The 19,426-nt window shown below is 34.9% G+C and overlaps 1 protein-coding gene across 1 annotated transcript; it reads right to left on the bottom strand.

Annotated features, from left to right (window-relative positions):
* Positions 1-3,328: 3,328 nt before the first annotated feature.
* On the bottom strand, positions 3,329-17,018 carry LOC132559707 (probable 4-coumarate--CoA ligase 1). The gene is made up of 11 exons (XM_060224329.1): positions 16,663-17,018; positions 16,202-16,409; positions 15,752-15,870; positions 14,103-14,305; positions 11,094-11,262; positions 9,090-9,258; positions 7,876-7,976; positions 5,087-5,228; positions 4,657-4,739; positions 4,198-4,363; positions 3,329-3,603 (listed from the first exon to the last, which is right to left on the bottom strand). Exons 1-11 carry the CDS (start codon positions 16,930-16,932, stop codon positions 3,494-3,496), a joined length of 1,740 nt encoding a protein of 579 aa, XP_060080312.1. The 5' UTR covers positions 16,933-17,018; the 3' UTR covers positions 3,329-3,493.
* Between the last annotated feature and the right edge of the window lie 2,408 nt (positions 17,019-19,426).

Raw genomic sequence — 19,426 nt, 5'->3', positions numbered from 1 at the left:
GCTTTTCCGACAGAAACCGGCCTCTATATTAAATTATGTGCATGGAAAACAATGGCTACCAAATTAAAAAAATGTATTGCTTGAATGAAATCTCTGCTAAAATAAACCAATGGTAAAAATCATTAGAAAATTTCCCTGTGCTGAAGATTTCTTCAAGTGTATATTTTTTCGAAACATTGGTAGTTTTAGTGAACGAGGAATTTGGATGCCTTTGATGCTTGCCTGGTATGGTGGAATGTATTTTATCAGTGAAACTTATGAGTTTTACCTTGACAAGGTATCTGTGATATGTATCGTGTCAACCTATAATAAACACATCTCTGTATACCCTGGGCTTGTCTTTGTTGTGTTTATCGTTACTTCATATTTAATTCTGATTATCTGTCTTAAAGAAATAAAATGACTATATATGGTATCAACAAATTTAACTCTATTGTATTTCTGTGTCCACTTAAAATTTCCTCATGGTACAGTATGTAATTTGAAAACTGTTTACATATGTGAAATCGGATTGGAATGAATTGTCACACTTTTAGACCTTAGGAACTTAAATAGCGTTTTTCCATCTTAAATCCTGGAAAATGCCAAGTTTTGATTGTTTAATATGTTTGTTTCACTAAAACCTCAATATCTGGATTTTAGGACTTCGGTTATTGAGAAGATGTCATTTAATTTTTCATTTTTCTTCATTCAATTTGCTTATTGTGACCTTGAATATAGGTCTTTCCTTTAGCAAACATTATACGGCTTCATTCAATCTCTGCTTATCTTGATGTTACCTTTTTAGCCCAATCATAGATGGTCTTTCCTTTAGCAAACATTATTGTCCCTACATTGCACATTTTTAGCTTTTGAATTCATCTTTGATTAAAGTAAAAGATTGTTACCGCTCTTTCTCAGAAAGTACTAGATGGATCTTTCTCAAATTTCATATGCAGTTTCCCCTTGCTCCCTATCTTGATGTTTGTTAGGCTATTTCTAGGATTTTTTCATATGCCCACCATCATCAGAAAAGTGGTGGGGTATTTCTCAAATTTCATATGCAGGTTCCCCTTGCCCCTAGTTGTGCATTGTACCTTTTTGGACTGATTTGAAACAATTTTTGTTAGGCAGCTATTTTGGAAGTAAACGATTGTTACGGCTATTTCTAGGAAAGTACTGGATGGATCTTTCTCAAATTTCATATGCAGGTTCCCCTTTGTCCCTAGTTGTGCATTGTACCTTTTTTGGACTGATTCAAATTCAAGATGGCTGACAGGCGGCCATCTTGGAGTTTGAAAGTAAAAGTTTGTTACCGCTATTTCTAGGAAAGTACTGGATGGATCTTTCTCAAATTTCATATGCAGGTTCCCCTTGGTCCCTAGTTGTGCATTGTACCTTTTTGGACTGATTTGAATTCAAGATGGCCGGCAGGCAGCCATCTTGGATTTTGGAAGTAAACGATTGTTACGGCTATTTCTAGGAAAGTACTGGATGGATCTTTCTCAAATTTCATATGCAGGTTCCCCTTGGTCCCTAGTTGTGCATTGTACCTTTTTTGGACTGATTCAAATTCAAGATGGCTAACAGGCGGCCATCTTGGAGATTGAAAGTAAAGGTTTGTTACCGCTATTTCTGGGAAAGTACTGGATGGATCTTTCTCAAATTTCATATGCAGGTTCCCCTTGGTCCCTAGTTGTGCATTGTACCTTTTTGGACTGATCTGAAATCAAGATGGCTGACAGGCAGCCATCTTGGATTTTGAGAGTAAAGTCTTGTTACCGCTATTTCTGAGGAAGTACTGGATGGATACTGCTGATATTTCATAGGTATTGGTTTCCCTTGGTCCCTAGTTGTGCATTGTACTTTTTTGGACTGATTTGAAATCAAGTTGGCCCACAGGCAGCCATCTTGGACAGCACAAGCATATTTTCTTCGATATTCTTTCATATTGATTCAAGACCATGTCCATTATCCACCTGTAACTGACTGCTATCTAATAATACTTTGGGATCTTTTTTCAAATGATGTTTGCTAATAGGTGCTTAATAAAAATATCTTGTGCCATCATTGAGAACATTCAATGAAGACCAGTTCATGAACATTTACAAAACCTGTAACACAAAAAAAATAAATCTTCAAGAACTGAAAACAGATCCTCAAATGGTGGGCGCCAAGATCCCTCTGGGATCTCTTGTTTATTATTGAAGTGCTTCATCAAATTTTACCTCTGTAATCTTGAATGTGGATCAATGTTTTTTCTTTTTGACAAACATTGCAGACTTCATGTGAGGAACGTATCTGCCAAATATCTTCATTCTTGGACTTTTGGTGACGAAGAAGTTATTTAAATAAAGAACACTGACGCTGGACGGACATGTGCCATGGAATAAGCTCTCTTGTCTTCCGGTTAAGTGAACATAAAAGCTGGCAGTTATGAGAAGCTACTGAGGACTTTCGATTACAGAAGATGTACTGATTTTCCTTGCTTGCGGAACTTACTTTCTATGAAGCCAACAGCCATCTTGAAATAAAAATTCTGGAGTAATATATTTAACAGACAAAGCAGGGAATGGAGAAAGATTAGCTGTCATTGAACCTGACATTCGGTGTATGTGAGTACTGCAGGTATAGCTTTCAATCACCCAGTCCATCATCCATTGGTATTCCATAATCACCACATTTGCATTAATTAATATGTGCAAGTCTGGGATATCTTTATAGTTTTCATGATATTTATAGACACATATACTGTTTACAAATACCTGAAATCAACAGTCCAAACTGTTCCATCAGATAATGAACTTTACTACAATCACAAACATCCAATGAGGTTGCCTTTTACGTGACAATAATAATTAAACCATTAGATGCCGTAGATTCAAATAATGAGGCAAATGTCATAGAACACAGCTGTCTCGTCCTTCTAAGACTCAATGATGGTAATTTACGGGCCTGATTTTTAAAACGTATTGGCCATGGAGGGAAATCAAATTTGATAACAAGAAGAGTCAAAATCATGGAAATGTCACACTCTTATCTAACGGCTGTGTTGTGAGAATTTCTATTCTGTGTGAGTACTTTCTCTTTTGAGAGTGAAATATTTTGGGAATGTCACATGAATGTCTAATAAATCTTTAATCTGAAGCCTTATTCGTCACTTTTATTTTCGCGGTCAATCTATAATTTGTGTTACACAGTATGGCATCAAATCAAGAAATGATCTAAATTTATCAAAAAGTTAGAAAAACTGTTCAGTGGATCTTAAATACTCCAGATAGTGGAGGTTGAAAACTAGATCTATTTTGTACAATGTTTATATTCTAGGTTAAAAATAAAAACAGACAGGTTTTTAATTACTAATCCCATCTATATATAGACTTACAAGGTCATTGACAACATGAAACAAATGTATTGAAACTCTGATGCTCATTTAAACTGTATAATAGCATGTTTGTCTTTCACTGAATAAGTTCAAGTTTTGATCCTGATTTGGCTCTTGGAGGCAAATCATTCAAGACAAGTCCCGTAACATCCGTCGGAGAATTTTTCCTGAAGGAGATTTTGGAATTTCGTTTAGAAATTCTACTCCCCCTCTCAGTTTCTTGAACGGAGTAACGTTTTCTGAAAATAAAATTATTAACACGATATCGAAGGTTTTACTTTAAGTTACATCTTTTTTGTCTGTAAGATTGTCAATGTTTATAAACATTTCAGATTCACGTGAATCATGAATCAATTGTACACAAGACACACAAGTGAATAACACTTTTAATACAGAGTTAGATACAGTAGAGCCGAACAATAAATTGAACTGTATCACGCAGTTGCTTCTAAGATTCGTTCGTGATGCTAAGGGCCTAAATTTGAAGACAAAGAGGCCACTGAGGAAAAATCCAAAGTGATCGAAAGAAAGCCCAAATCTAGAGGGGGAGACGCACCAGCCCCATCATTCAATAAATCTCGCAATCTTCATATATCTGATAATGTTAGAAGAGCGTCATGTATATACATATGACAATTATTTATGATCAAAATACGATATTTCTTGTTATTATCTCATGTAGGTTTTTTTTTTAATTTTCAGTAAAATTTTTACGTTTCTTGAGCCTGTATTATATATATCTAAATGAAAAGTAGACTGCTTATCAATTTATATAAAGATAATTAATTCATTATTTATGACATCAACAGAATTTTAAGAATAAAGATATATACCTTCAACAAATCTGGATACGTCTTCAGGAGTGACTTTGCTGTTTGGTTTAGGTACTATAAAGGCACGAGGTATTTCTCCAGCCCTCTCGTCTGCTACTCCTACCACAGCGACGTCTTGTACCCCGGGGTGTCTTAGAAGCAGATCCTCAAGTTCTGCAGGAGCAACCTGTGTGGCGTTAAAACCACTTTCGTATTACTATTCAACCAACGGTTATCCATGTCGTCTCATTTACTTGTAAATACAGCCTCGGTTTTCTTTCTTTTTTTAGTTTAGCTTGTGTTCCAGAAATAAGAAAAAAACATTTCTCCGAACGGATGCAGCAAAAAAATCATTACCCTGGCATTAATCTTACATTTAATTAAAACTTAAAGGTCATTATAATATAATCAACTGAAATGTTTAAACACTTTTTAAATATTCATTTTTTGTGCAAATGACTAAATTCTGTATAAACAAACCTGTAATCCTTTGTACTTGATTAATTCCTTTAGTCTGTCTGTGATCACAAAACTGCCGTCTTCTCTAGCGTAACCAACGTCACCTAGAGTGAAAAAAACATAATACCATTATCACGCTTGATTTGGCTGAGAAGAAAGTCATTTTAACAATATTGCTTACTTTCCCGGAATAAAGTATTTGTTACACTTAATTTTTGCCAAAACCAAGTCATAAATAAAAAATGAAATTGAAAGATTAATGAAACACATATCTTACAAAAATTATTGTTAGCTGTTTCGTTGAATGATTATTATTTGTGACGTCACATTAGTACGAGCTTTATAATTTACAAGACGACTCTGTCTATGCGTACCAGTTTGAGTAGACCACAATATCACGTCTGTTTTACTGGGGATGCCTAATTTACCATGTTTGTATATAAACATGTACCTGTATAAAGCCAGCCATCTTTAATCATGTTGTTCGTAGCTTCCTCGTTGTTAAGGTACCCTTTCATGACTTGTGGTCCACGAATACACAACTCCCCTGTTTTTCCGGGACCAAGAGAAGCTCCCGTATCAGGACACACAATCTGCCGACAGGACAAGATTGACACAAAATAAATGTGATATAGGTCCAGCAGATAACAAGGAATTACTCCTGTTTTATTCGGTACTGTAAAATCATTCATTTCCGTGACGGTTCTATTTTTGCATATTTCGTTGATTTCGCAATCTTCAATTTTACTTGAACACGAAATGAAAAAAACTTTTTTTTTTTTTGAGTACTGTGTTTACACAAAAGGAAGTGAAAATGAATTAGTATTCTTTAGAAAAGTCACGAAAATTATGACCCACGAAAATATATGATTTCACAGTAATGGTCTCTAACTAATCTATGGTTGATGGACTTTAAAAGATCTAAATGTTTTGGGTTCCACATACAAAGCTCTGCTGTATTATAGGGTTGAAGGTAAGAAAACCCCCAAATGATTTTTGATACGCATGGGTAGACTTGCTCTGATTCACTGAAGAGCAAAATAAAGTTTGGTTACAATTCGTCCTACTTTTTCAAAGTGATACAAAGGTTTGTTCCCTAAATGTATTGTTACATGACGTAAAATACCATGACAACAGTGTTAGATACTAACTTTCCTACCGTCCCTATGTGGTGATACATGACGTAAGTTACCATGACAACAGTGTTGGATACTAACTGTCCTACCGTCCCTATGTGATGATGCATGAGGTACGTTACCATGACAGCAGTGTTGGATACTAACTGTCCTACCGTCCCTATGTGATACCACATGAGACACGTTACCATGACAGCAGTGTTGAATACTAACTGTCCTACCGTCCCTAAGTAATGATGCATGAGGTACATTACCATGACAGCAGTATTGGGTACTAACGGTCCTACCGTCCCTATGTGATGATGCATGAGGTACGATACCATGACAGCAGTGTTGGATACTAACTGTCCTATCGTCCCTATGTGATGATGCATGAGGTACGTTACCATGACAGCAGTATTGGGTACTAACTGTCCTACCGTCCTTATGTGATGGCACATGGCGTACATTACCATGACAGCAGTATTGGGTACTAACTGTCCTACCATCCCTATGTGATGATGCATGAAGGACGTAACCATGACAACAGTGTTGGATACTAAATGTCCTACCGTCCCTATGTGATGATGCATGAGGTACGTTACCATGACAACAGTGTTAGATACTAACTGTCCTACCGTCCCTATGTGATGATGCATGAAGTACGTTACCAATGACAACAGTATTGGATACTAACTGTCCTACCGTTCCTGTGTGATGATGCATGAGGTACGTTACCATGACAGCAGTGTTGAATACTAACTATCCTACCGTCCCTATGTGATACCACATGAGACAAGTTACCATGACAGCAGTATTAGGTACAAACTGTCCTATCGTCCCTATGTGATACCACATGAGACACGTTACCATGACAGCAGTGTTGGATACTAACTGTCCTACCGTTCCTATGTGATACCACATGAGACACGTTACCATGACAGCAGTGTTGGATACTAACTGTCCTACCGTCCCTATGTGATACCACATGAGACACGTTACCATGACAACAGTGTTGGATACTAACTGTCCTACCGTTCCTATGTGATGATACATGAGGTACGTTACCATGACAGCAGTGTTGGATACTAACTGTCCTACCGTCCCTATGTGATACCACATGAGACACGTTACCATGACAGCAGTGTTGAATACTAACTGTCCTACCGTCCCTAAGTAATGATGCATGAGGTACATTACCATGACAGCAGTATTGGGTACTAACGGTCCTACCGTCCCTATGTGATGATGCATGAGGTACGATACCATGACAGCAGTGTTGGATACTAACTGTCCTATCGTCCCTATGTGATGATGCATGAGGTACGTTACCACGACAGCAGTATTGGGTACTAACTGTCCTACCGTCCTTATGTGATGGCACATGGCGTACATTACCATGACAGCAGTATTGGGTACTAACTGTCCTACCATCCCTATGTGATGATGCATGAAGGACGTAACCATGACAACAGTGTTGGATACTAAATGTCCTACCGTCCCTATGTGATGATGCATGAGGTACGTTACCATGACAACAGTGTTAGATACTAACTGTCCTACCGTCCCTATGTGATGATGCATGAAGTACGTTACCAATGACAACAGTATTGGATACTAACTGTCCTACCGTTCCTGTGTGATGATGCATGAGGTACGTTACCATGACAGCAGTGTTGAATACTAACTATCCTACCGTCCCTATGTGATACCACATGAGACAAGTTACCATGACAGCAGTATTAGGTACAAACTGTCCTATCGTCCCTATGTGATACCACATGAGACACGTTACCATGACAGCAGTGTTGGATACTAACTGTCCTACCGTTCCTATGTGATACCACATGAGACACGTTACCATGACAGCAGTGTTGGATACTAACTGTCCTACCGTCCCTATGTGATACCACATGAGACACGTTACCATGACAACAGTGTTGGATACTAACTGTCCTACCGTTCCTATGTGATGATACATGAGGTACGTTACCATAACAGCAGTGTTGGATACTAAATGTCCTACCGTCCCTATGTGATACCACATGAGACACGTTACCATGACAACAGTGTTATATACTAACCGTCCTACCGTCCCTATGTGATGATGCATGAGGTACGTTACCTTGGCAGCAGTGTTGGGTACTAACGGTCCTACTGTCCCTATGTGATGTGGGGGCAGCGTGTCTATTGTAGCAACTGGACTCAGTTCTGTCATTCCGTAACCTGCATATAAATCATTATCAGATGACAAGGCTTTAAACAAAGTATTATTAAACATTTATAGTTTTAAACACTCCGTTAATTTTCAGAGGGAATTTGAGCGTCACCATTTTAGGTAACATTTTCCCTTAAAGTCTGACAAACCGACCGCACGTGAGCAAGTACGTTAATCCAAAGTAAATATAGCGGATCAAATGAACAAGATACCCTGATCTCTTCGGTTTAAGACCTTCAAAAACAAACTTAGTGACAGCAACCTCAGAAATAAATTTAAAATATAAAATCAGAATTAAGATGAAGCTTTGGAACAGTAGCTCTGACGTGTATTCTCTTGAAACAAAACAAAACGTCACCTGATCACTAAATATTGTTGACATTAGACGTAAGTATGATATAAGTACTAATTAGTTGTACCAATAGTTAATTGACAAGAAATACATATCTAAAGTATATTTCTATTTTATTTTCCGATTCATTGACCTCTGTAAAAATAATTACAATTTGTATATAAGCATTTAGTCGAACAGAGAAAATATAATCCATCGAAAACAGCAACATTTACAGTATTAGCAATGACTTGTTCTCATTCCCTACATAATATTAAGAAACCCTGTAACACAGGCCAAATTGAGACTAGGTCTACACCAGGTACTGTAACAATATCGGTGTTTCTATAGTAAGCCAGTAATAAAATCGTAAAAATTGGCCACAGGCACTTAAGTCTTTCATCAGTTGTCGAAATGTGTGTCAATAAATTTTGGTATCAGAAACGAACAGGCGTTCCTAGTGTATACCTTACGGGACCCAGTTTTATAACATTACAGCTTCCAGTAAAAAGCACAACATGGAAATCATTCTCAAGACAAAGTACCTTTAATCCCAACCAATTAAGACCACTAATTTTGGTGAAATTATTTAAGTCACAAATGCAACATGGAGGCTTGTCCATATCTGATTCTTTTAAAATGTCTTGTTCTGTGACACTACTGCAATTGTTAGAGACTTACTCGTTGTTGCCTTCATGTAGTCATCAAAGTATATGGTTCACAGATGGAAAATACTAAATTGGTAACGAAAGTTCACAGCAATTAAACTGTAATTTAATATCACCGTTACCTTGACAAACGGGCCGCTTAAGTCTGTTCTCATACTCCCGACTTATTGACTGTCCTAGCGGAGCAGCAGCACACACATGGCGACTGATGCTGGAAATGTCAAACTTGTCTACCATGGGATGTCTGGCCAGAAACAAAGCTACAGGTGGTACCATGAACAAGACGGTCACCTGTCAAGCCACAAATAGAATATCCATAACACAGCTGTGTTTATTTTAAGTGAATTCAACAGCTCCCAATTTCAAGAATGCTTAGAGATGTCTGTTTAGGCTAAACGTACTCAGTACGCATAGCCTATTGCGACGGCCTTTCAGACAAAATTTACCGATCCTGGCTTTCTCATTGGCTGAAATATCGAAAAGAGTTAGAGCCCTCTAGCGGCAATTTTCACGTAAATAATGCCGCGATCTTTCAAATCTTTTAAAAGCATCCAAAATAAGTTTATTTTTTAATAACAATACGATTACTATATATTTCAAAAAAGAAGCACAGTGTGGTTGAACTATTGATAAATTTTGAACAATATATTTTACGGAATTCTCGACATGACGTAAACGTACAGAACACTGTACGTGCGAGTTGGCGCCATGATAAGAAGCTAGTCTGGGGGCTTGGTTTGAATTATCAACTAACAGCACTGATAAACAAACAAAACTTACAAACAGAACATCAATTTTCCTTTAATCCTTGTTGTTGTGGCAAGATCGTCTTAATATATAACATCACTTTACCTCATTAGACGTCACAAAATTGGACTGTTCGTCCCACGCGCACACCCGCCGATATGACACTTTTTTCAGGATTTTCACACCCACCGCCATGACACTTTTTCAAGTTTTTGAAGATAAAAAGTTTGCGTTTCGTAGGCAAGGTACATTTGGTGCTCATGTTTTATGAATGATATATTTTTGATACTGTACTGATCAAGATGTTGACTTTGTTATAACTTATATTTTTTGTCTTTGAGTTTTATTTGATGAAGGTTGATTGTGCTGATTTCTCAAGGTTTGTTTATGTCTATCAAAGTTCCTTGAAATAAAAATATTCCTTCAAACAAAGCGCGTATATAAAACCCCAAAATATTCATGTTTATAATTATCAATTAACTAAAACGAAATATTTCCACAACATGCTTATTCATTTAGCGTGTCATGGTGACATTATTTAATGCATTGGAGATCAGAAAAAGTAGTAGCTATAGTGAAAATATTGTAAATTTTGTATATATATGGAAGTCTGGTTTAATCTCATAGAACTATGCCTTTATAGACATAATTACTGGAAGGAAAGTCTAACCAAGGAAGATAGACATGTAAATACATTTAATGTAATTACTTACACTTTAATCTATCTGAAATGCTGTGTACACCTTATCTACTTTCCTCAACTACAAATATAACTATAATAAGTAAGGACTATAACTTTGCAATACATTCAAAATAAAGAAGTAGGTATAAAGTCCTTTCGATTTGTCTAAATCCTCATATTGATAGGATAATAATTGCAACATCTTGGGTATTTCAAAGGTTTTATTTAGTCAACTTCATTATAGAGCTATTTATCATTTGGCTTGTTGGCGATAAATATATGGTTGTGTGTATTTTGTTAATTTTTTTTTTTACCTATTTTGATTTATTCACATTATTGTCGTCAAATTTAAAATAAGAATTAAAAAAGATAAAAAATCGCTTAAAATTAAGAAAAATAGCCTCTGGTTCTCTTATTTTAGTAATTTTTGCATTCCAAAGTGTAGCAGTATGGGGAAAGTAATATAGCTTAGCGGTTATTTGTGAACATTTTTCAATACGTTTAGCCTCTCAGTACTTTCAGTACTTTGATTTTAGTATTAGCATACTGCCTGTTAATTGTTTTCCTCTTAAAGTTAGAAGACGAATTGACAAAAGAATTAGAATTGATGACCTATACAAATCGATGTGTGTAGTTCTAAAAACAACATCAGAAAGGAGTGAACGATTTATTAAACGTACATTTAAGTAAGGCATACCTTATGTCTTTGGATAGTGGTGAGAAATGACTCCGGTTCAAATTCAGGTATGATGACCAATTTAGCTCCGTCTTGCAATGCGCTGAATAGAATGATAAGCATACCGTAAGCATGAAACATCGGTAGGAGACAGAGACTGGTGTCATCAGTGGTGAACGTCAGCAGTGGTCTGGAACGGGTAACGATGCGAATTATACAACTAATGTTTATTTTACACGATAAAAATTTGCATGTACTTTTTGAGTGAACTGTATGTCGTGTTATAGTATCACTATCGGCGGCTAAATTTCGGCAGGCTCAATGCTTGCAATGATACTCTAGTCCAGAAGCGGAAGTCGGTATATCTTATCTGTTGTGTTTTATATCTTATCTGTTGTGTATTTATATCTTATCTGTTGTATATTATATCTTATCTGTTGTGTTTTATATCTTATCTGTTGTGTTTTATACCTTATCTGTTGTGTTTTTATATCTTATCTGTTGTGTTTTTATATTTTATCTGTTGTGTATTTATATCTTATCTGTTGGGGTTTATATCTTATCTGTTGTGTATTTATATCTTATCTGTTGGGGTTTTATATCTTATCTGTTGGGGTTTTATATCTTATCTGTTGTGTTTTTAAACCTTATCTGTTGTGTTTTAAAACCTTATCTGTTGTGTTTTTATATCTTATCTGTTGTGTTTTATATCTGATCTGTTGTGTTTTATATCTTATCTGTTGTGTTTAATATCCTATCTGTTTTGTTTTATATCTTATCTGTTGTGGTTTTATATCTTATCTGTTGTGTATTTATATCTGTTGTGTATTTATATCTTATCTGTTGTGTTTTTATACCTTATCTGTTGTGTATTTATATCTTATCTATTGTGTATTGATATCTTATCTGTTGTGTTTTATATCTTATCTGTTGGGGTTTTATATCTTATCTGTTGTTGTTTTATATCTTATCTGTTGGGGTTTTATATCTTATCTGTTGTGTATTTATATCTTATCTGTTGTGTATTTATATCTTATCTGTTGTGTTATATATATCTTATCTGTTGTGTTTTTATATCTTATCTGTTGTGTTTTTATACCTTATCCGTTGTGTATTTATATCTTATCTGTTGTGTTTGATATCTTATCTGTTGTGTTTTATCTGTTGTATATTTATATCTTATCTGTTGTGTTTTATATCTTATCTGTTGTGTTTTATATCATATCTGTTGGGGTTTTATATCTTATCTGTTGTGTATTTATATCTTATCTGTTGTATATTTATATCTTATCTGTTGTGTTTGATATCTTATCTGTTGTGTTTTTATATCTTATCTGTTGTGTTTTTATATCTTATCCGTTGTGTATTTATATCTTATCTGTTGTGTATTTATATCTTATCTGTTGTGTTTTTATATCTTATCTGTTGTGTATTTATATCTTATCTGTTGTGTATTTATATCTTATCTGTTGTGTTTTATATACCTTATCTGTTGTGTTTTTATATCTTATCTGTTGTGTTTTTATACCTTATCTGTTGTGTTTTTATACCTTATCTGTTGTGTATTTCTTATATCTTATCTGTTGTGTTTTATATCTTATCTGTTGTGTTTTATATCTTATCTGTTGTGTTTTATACCTTATCTGTTGGGTTTTTATATCTTATCTGTTGTGTATTTATATCTTATCTGTTGTGTTTTATATCTTATCTGTTGTGTTTTATATCTTATCTGTTGTATATTTATATCTTATCTGTTGTGTTTTATATCTTATCTGTTGTGTTTTATATCTTATCTGTTGTGTTTTATATCTTATCTGTTGTGTTTTATATCTTATCTGTTGTGTATTTATATCTTATCTGTTGTATATTTATATCTTATCTGTTGTGTTTTATATCTTATCTGTTGTGTTTTTATATCTTATCTGTTGTGTTTTTATATCTTATCTGTTGTGTATTTATATCTTATCTGTTGTGTATTTATATCTATCTGTTGTGTTTTTATATCTTATCTGTTGTGTATTTATATCTTATCTGTTGTGTATTTATATCTTATCTGTTGTGTTTTATATACCTTATCTGTTGTGTTTTTATATCTTATCTGTTGTGTTTTTATACCTTATCTGTTGTGTTTTTATACCTTATCTGTTGTGTATTTATATCTTATCTGTTGTGTATTTATATCTTATCTGTTGTGTTTTATATCTTATCTGTTGTGTTTTATATCTTATCTGTTGTGTATTTATATCTTATCTGTTGTGTTTTTTATATCTTATCTGTTGTGTATTTATATCTTATCTGTTGTGTTTTATATACCTTATCTGTTGTGTTTTTATATCTTATCTGTTGTGTTTTTATACCTTATCTGTTGTGTTTTTATATCTTATCTGTTGTGTATTTATATCTTATCTGTTGTATATTATATCTTATCTGTTGTGTTTTATATCTTATCTGTTGTGTTTTATATCTTATCTGTTGTGTTTTATATCTTATCTGTTGGGGTTTTATATCTTATCTGTTGTGTATTTATATCTTATCTGTTGTGTTTTATATCTTATCTGTTGTGTTTTATACCTTATCTGTTGTGAAATTATATCTTATATGTAGTGTATTTATATCTTATCTGTTGTGTTTTATATCTTATCTGTTGGGGTTTTATATCTTATCTGTTGTGTATTTATATCTTATCTGTTGTGTATTTATATCTTATCTGTTGTGTTTTATATTATATCTTATCTGTTGTGTTTTATATCTTATCTGTTGTGTTTTATATCTTATCTGTTGTGTTTTATATCTTATCTGTTGTGTTTTATATCTTATCTGTTATGTATTTATATCTTATCTGTTGTGTATTTATATCTTATCTGTTGTGTTTTTATATCTTATCTGTTGTATATTTATATCTTATCTGTTGTGTATTTATATCTTATCTGTTGTGTATTTATATCTTATCTGTTGTGTTTTATATCTTATCTGTTGTGTTTTATATCTTATCTGTTGGGGTTTTATATCTTATCTGTTGGGTTTTTATACCTTATCTGTTGAAGATTTGATACAATATTCAGATGTGTCAACATGACTCCTTTGGGGAATCCAGTAGTTCCACTGGAGTACGGCAACAGTGCAACATCTTCTTTGGGATTAATTGTGAGGTTCTCAGGGAAGCACGAACCGTCATCGTTGAGTAGGTCTGAGAACGAACGATATCCTTCAGCCTCTCCTACCACTATAATGTTCTGTTAAAAAGAAATATTCTCCTGTGGACTGTAATGTATTTAAGCGTTCACACAAACATATTTTTAGATTAATGCTATTTTTCCTGGTGCAAGATTGTTTGAATTAAGAAAATATAACACATATTTTAAATGAGTTCCGCTGATTGTGGGACCCCTCACTTGAGCGTGCAACAGCCCACCGTCACCTAGGTGTGAGTGAGATAATAACTACCAATATAACGCTAGACACGGGTTATATAACATACATAAAGAAAGCACAAACATAAAACCTAATCAAAGCCAATGTTCTCTTCTATTTCTCTTACGTATACAGAAAATCATTGTTGTAATGACGCGGTATCATAAATTAATTCAGTATGTTTAAATCTAAATATACAAGAGGCCCGTAGAGCCTATATCGTTCTCCTGGTCTAGTTTGATGAAATTAATTGTTTTAAACTAAAGAAAATGCATTTGAAACACCTATTTCTCCTAGTAGTACCCCTCCTCCCCAAGGGAGTTAGATGCAATGTATGAACAAAACTAAGTTCTCTTCACCCAAAGATGCTTCAGATCAAATCTGGAGAAAATTAAATCATTCCGACATTTCAAGAATTTAAAGAATTTGCTCTGTTTCCACTATTCGGCCCATCCCTGATGCCACAGGGGGACGAAACCCACTGCTCATTCAAACCCAATCATATGTCTGTCAAAATTGTGACAGAATCAAGGCATTCCTATACAATTAGAATGTTTCCAAAGTATTTGCCCTGTTCCTCCTATTTTTGCCCTTCCTTCCACCCCCTACCTCCTCCATACGCCTCTCCCGTCCCTGATGACCGAGCCCTAACGTTTATACAAAATTGATTCCCCTAAACCCAAAAATGCTCCGGACAAAAATTCAAATTTGTGCAATATCCATTAATTCCTACAGGAGCAGTAGAATTTTTTAAAACTTGCAAAACTTCCCCTGCTGGGCCCCACCCCACGCGCCCCTGAGGCTGAGAACCAAATTAATACAAACTCGGTTCCTCTGCCCCCAAGGATGCTGCAGACCAAATTTGGTCAAAATCAGTTCAGTTGTTCATGACTAATAGCTATTTTCATTACAAAGTTTGCGGACGTCGGACAACACGTACGTTGCAGCGTTGCTTCAGCTGACTAGTCCTTTGGACCAGATGAGCCAACAGTGAAAACGAACTTATTTTTCCTTTTTTTTTTAAATTTTTTTTGCGCGTTCAAACTTCAGCGTAACATCAATTGTGAAGATATCAGCGCAATGATGATTTCATGTCTTCGCTATAATTGCTGTGTTAACGATATTCAGAAGCTGCAACTCACGCTATCATATTTCAGCGAAATATAGTTCATGCGAAAACGCTGAAATGAGAATACCGCTGAAATATGTCTGTTTACAGTGTATTACAGTATAATGAGTGTTTTAAGTGTATCGTGTTTCATGCTTACACTAATACTAGTTTTCAGGACGCTGTCACTTTCAAGAGCTTCTTTCACATTCGGCAATAGAGATTTGATGACTACCACACCAATAGCTCCGGAATGGCGGAGGTGCCTTGTAAGTTCAGCTGGAATATAAATAATGATTGGACACAGACAATCACATGCAAGTCCCATGATACATAAACAGCATTAACATTTGAAGATAACCAACATCTTTATTTACGTCATAATGATAACTAAACGTAACCCTGGTAAAATACTAGCCGCAACATACCGCTCAGTTAAAGAGAACTTCTCTTTAGCTCGATCGTTTGAGCGTCAGACTTGTAAGCCAGAGGTCTCGGGTTCGAATCCTAGCAGAGGCATTGAAGTAAAGAACGACCTCTGCCAAAAAATGATTTTCCGACATCATACATAACATATTTGAGAAAAGAACCTTAGAATTGTTCTACATACCGGAAGTGTAGACGGGATTCGTGGTAGTGAGCATAATTCCTGATGTCGCACACGCCAGTATGAGGATGGCGTACTCTGTATTATTAGTGGAACACATACAGAGTACATCCCCCTTTCTGTACCCCAGCTTATGTAAGGCACTACACAGTTGTATCACTGCGTCTCTCATTTCCAGGTAGGTGTACGATTTACCTGAACTGTCATCAACCTGAGGAATAAGATCTACTTCATTATTGTTGACAATTAGGAAACACGCCTTTTATTATCATGTTTATTACCATTCAGTCTCTGTCAAACTTTCATACAAATAGAAATAGATGAAGACAAATTATAATAAAACCATGCTAATGTTATGAGCAAAAGTCTAAATTCTCATTTGCTATTCTTGGAAAAAATTAAATTGCATTAATTTTCTATTAAACGAAAAAAGGTAAATACTAATATCAAATATTCAAACTTACAAGTGCCGTTCTGTTTCCGAAAATCTCAAATTTTGGTAAAAGATATTCCGGAAGTGATTCTTCTTTGATGTTTAAATCTGGAAGAGGACTGGTATAAATCACACACTGGGCTGTAGTACTGGAGAATAACTTCCTGGTACCTAGCTGTCTTGTAGGGGTTAAAACCGTAGACGAGATTCTTTTCCTTAGATTCCCGTTTGTTAAATAACGTCGGGAATACGTGCCAATTAGGACTCTCATTCTGCACGTGAATTTCATGTACGTTGTCATGTTGAAATAGAGACAATATTCAGTTCACTGAATATGGATAAGTATTTCAATATACAAATGATGTTGTTTTCGAAAATATTATAACACAGATTTTTAGGTTGTAGAGTTTTCGCCAGCACGGTGTGTTGTACCCCAGCAGTCGATGTATAGAAACCATTGGCGCATAACCTGTAATATCTAGGTCATCCGATGGTGATGTTTGTAAACAACTTGTGTAGATGTGTACAGGGAAAACAAGTGTGGGTGTGTGTGTGCGGAATGATAATGATACTTGCTTGGAGTGAAGGCCAACAGTACAGGTCAAAATATAAACATGTCCAAACGTGGGATACAAAACACTTATACATTCGTGTAATCTACTTAGTGTTTACAAAGATTCACGAAGGACACACAAGTAAATGGCATCATTTCAGTACATGTTTAAAGTTAGAAAGCGCAAAATGATGAATTCAACTGCAAAATATAGCAGTTCTGTCGTTCTAGGACGCAAAATGATTAATTTAACTGCAAAATATAGCAGTTCTGTCTTTCTAGGACGCAAAATTATTAATTCAGCTGCAAAATATAGCAGTTCTGTCTTTCTAGGACGCAAAATGATGAACTCAACTGCAAAATATAGCAGTTCTGTCTTTCTAGGACGCAAAATGATTAATTTAACTGCAAAATATAGCAGTTCTGTTTTTCTAGGACGCAAAATGATTAATTTAACTGCAAAATATAGCAGTTCTGTCTTTCTAGGACGCAAAATGATGAACTCAACTACAAAATATAGCAGTTCTGTCAGTTCTGTCTTTCTAGGACGCAAAATTATTAATTTAACTGCAAAATATAGCAGTTCTGTTTTTCTAGGACGCAAAATGATTAATTTAACTGCAAAATATAGCAGTTCTGTCTTTCTAGGACGCAAAATGATTAATTTAACTGCAAAATATAGCAGTTCTGTCTTTCTAGGACGCAAAATGATTAATTTAACTGCAAAATATAGCAGTTCTGTCGTTCTAGGACGCAAAATGATTAATTTAACTGCAAAATATAGCAGTTCTGTCTTTCTAGGACGCAAAATGATGAACTCAACTACAAAATATAGCAGTTCTGTCCTTCTAGAACGCAAAATGATGAACTCAACTGCAAAATATAGTAGTTCTGTCTTTCTAGGACGCAAAATTATGAATTCAACTGCAAAATATAGCAGTTCTGTTTTTCTAGGACGCAAAATGATTAATTTAGCTGCAAAATATAGCAGTTCTGTCTTTCTAGGACGCAAAATGATGAACTCAACTGCAAAATATAGTAGTTCTGTCTTTCTAGGACGCAAAATTATGAATTCAACTGCAAAATATAGCAGTTCTGTCGTTCTAGGACGCAAAATGATTAATTTCACTGCAAAATATAGCAGTTCTGTCGTTCTAGGACGCAAAATGATTAATTTAACTGCAAAATATAGCAGTTCTGTCTTTCTAGGACGCAAAATGATTAATTTAACTGCAAAATATAGCAGTTCTGTCTTTCTAGGACGCAAAATTATGAATTCAACTGCAAAATATAGCAGTTCTGTCTTTCTAGGACGAAAAATGATTAATTTAACTGCAAAATGTAGCAGTTCTGTCTTTCTAGGACGCAAAATGATTAATTTAACTGCAAAATGTAGCAGTTCTGTCTTTCTAGGACGCAAAATGATTAATCTAACTGCAAAATATAGCAGTTCTGTCTTTCTAGGACGCAAAATGATTAATTTAACTGCAAAATATAGTAGTTCTGTCTTTCTAGGACGCAAAATTATGAATTCAACTGCAAAATATAGCAGTTCTGTCTTTCTAGGGCGCAAAATGATTAATCTAACTGCAAAATATAGCAGTTCTGTCTTTCTAGGACTCATCAGTGATGTTAAGGGTTTAATTGTTGAGAGCTAGGAGGCGAGTATGGAAAATAATTAGCGATTAAATCGTCAAAAATTTTGACGAGGAGCTAAATTTTCTAATTCAAAAATAACTAAATTTCACAATTTCCTATGATAAACCATTTCAAAAGAAATGAGATACGCAAATGAAGTAAAACGTAGCGTGCAGTAGATGTTAAATTGTATCAACAGATGTTATTTATTTGTGTGTACAATCTTTGAGATAATAGATGGTAGACACTGCTGGCGGTTTTTTAGTCCCCGAGATTTGTTGTAATCTGCATGCCACGTTTTAATTCGTACACATGTGCTTGGCGTTGTTCTAACATTATCTGATGTACGAAAATGACGAAGTTGATTTTACTATGGGGCCGCCGTACTTCCACGTCTCGATTTTGACTGTTATTTTTATCCTTTTGATCATCCATAGTCGCCTCCCAAACTTGAAAATTTAGGCCCTTAGCATCACGGACAAAATCTAGTTTAATTCATTGTTTGGCTCTGCTGTATCCAATTCTAAATTTGTATTAAAATATGATATTCAATTTGTTTTTGTTAGTACAGCCTGAAAATATGTCCGTGTGCTTAATCTATACT

The sequence above is a fragment of the Ylistrum balloti genome, unplaced genomic scaffold (assembly GCF_031769215.1).
Source record: "Ylistrum balloti isolate Yb309-2 unplaced genomic scaffold, AGI_CSIRO_Ybal_v1 Utg370950, whole genome shotgun sequence".
In the NCBI taxonomy this organism is placed as follows: domain Eukaryota; kingdom Metazoa; phylum Mollusca; class Bivalvia; order Pectinida; family Pectinidae; genus Ylistrum; species Ylistrum balloti.
This window is presented reverse-complemented; position numbering and strand designations above follow the sequence as displayed.

Excerpts from the sequence above, each read along its gene's own strand:
- LOC132559707 (XM_060224329.1), bottom strand. The coding sequence starts at position 16,932 with ATGACAACGTACATGAAATTCACGTGCAGAATGAGAGTCCTAATTGGC. Across the intron at positions 15,871-16,201 it reads GAATCCCGTCTACACTTCCG|CTGAACTTACAAGGCACCTC; the intron begins GTATGTAGAACA and ends TTTATATTCCAG. Across the intron at positions 4,364-4,656 it reads TCAAGTACAAAGGATTACAG|GTTGCTCCTGCAGAACTTGA; the intron begins GTTTGTTTATAC and ends AACGCCACACAG.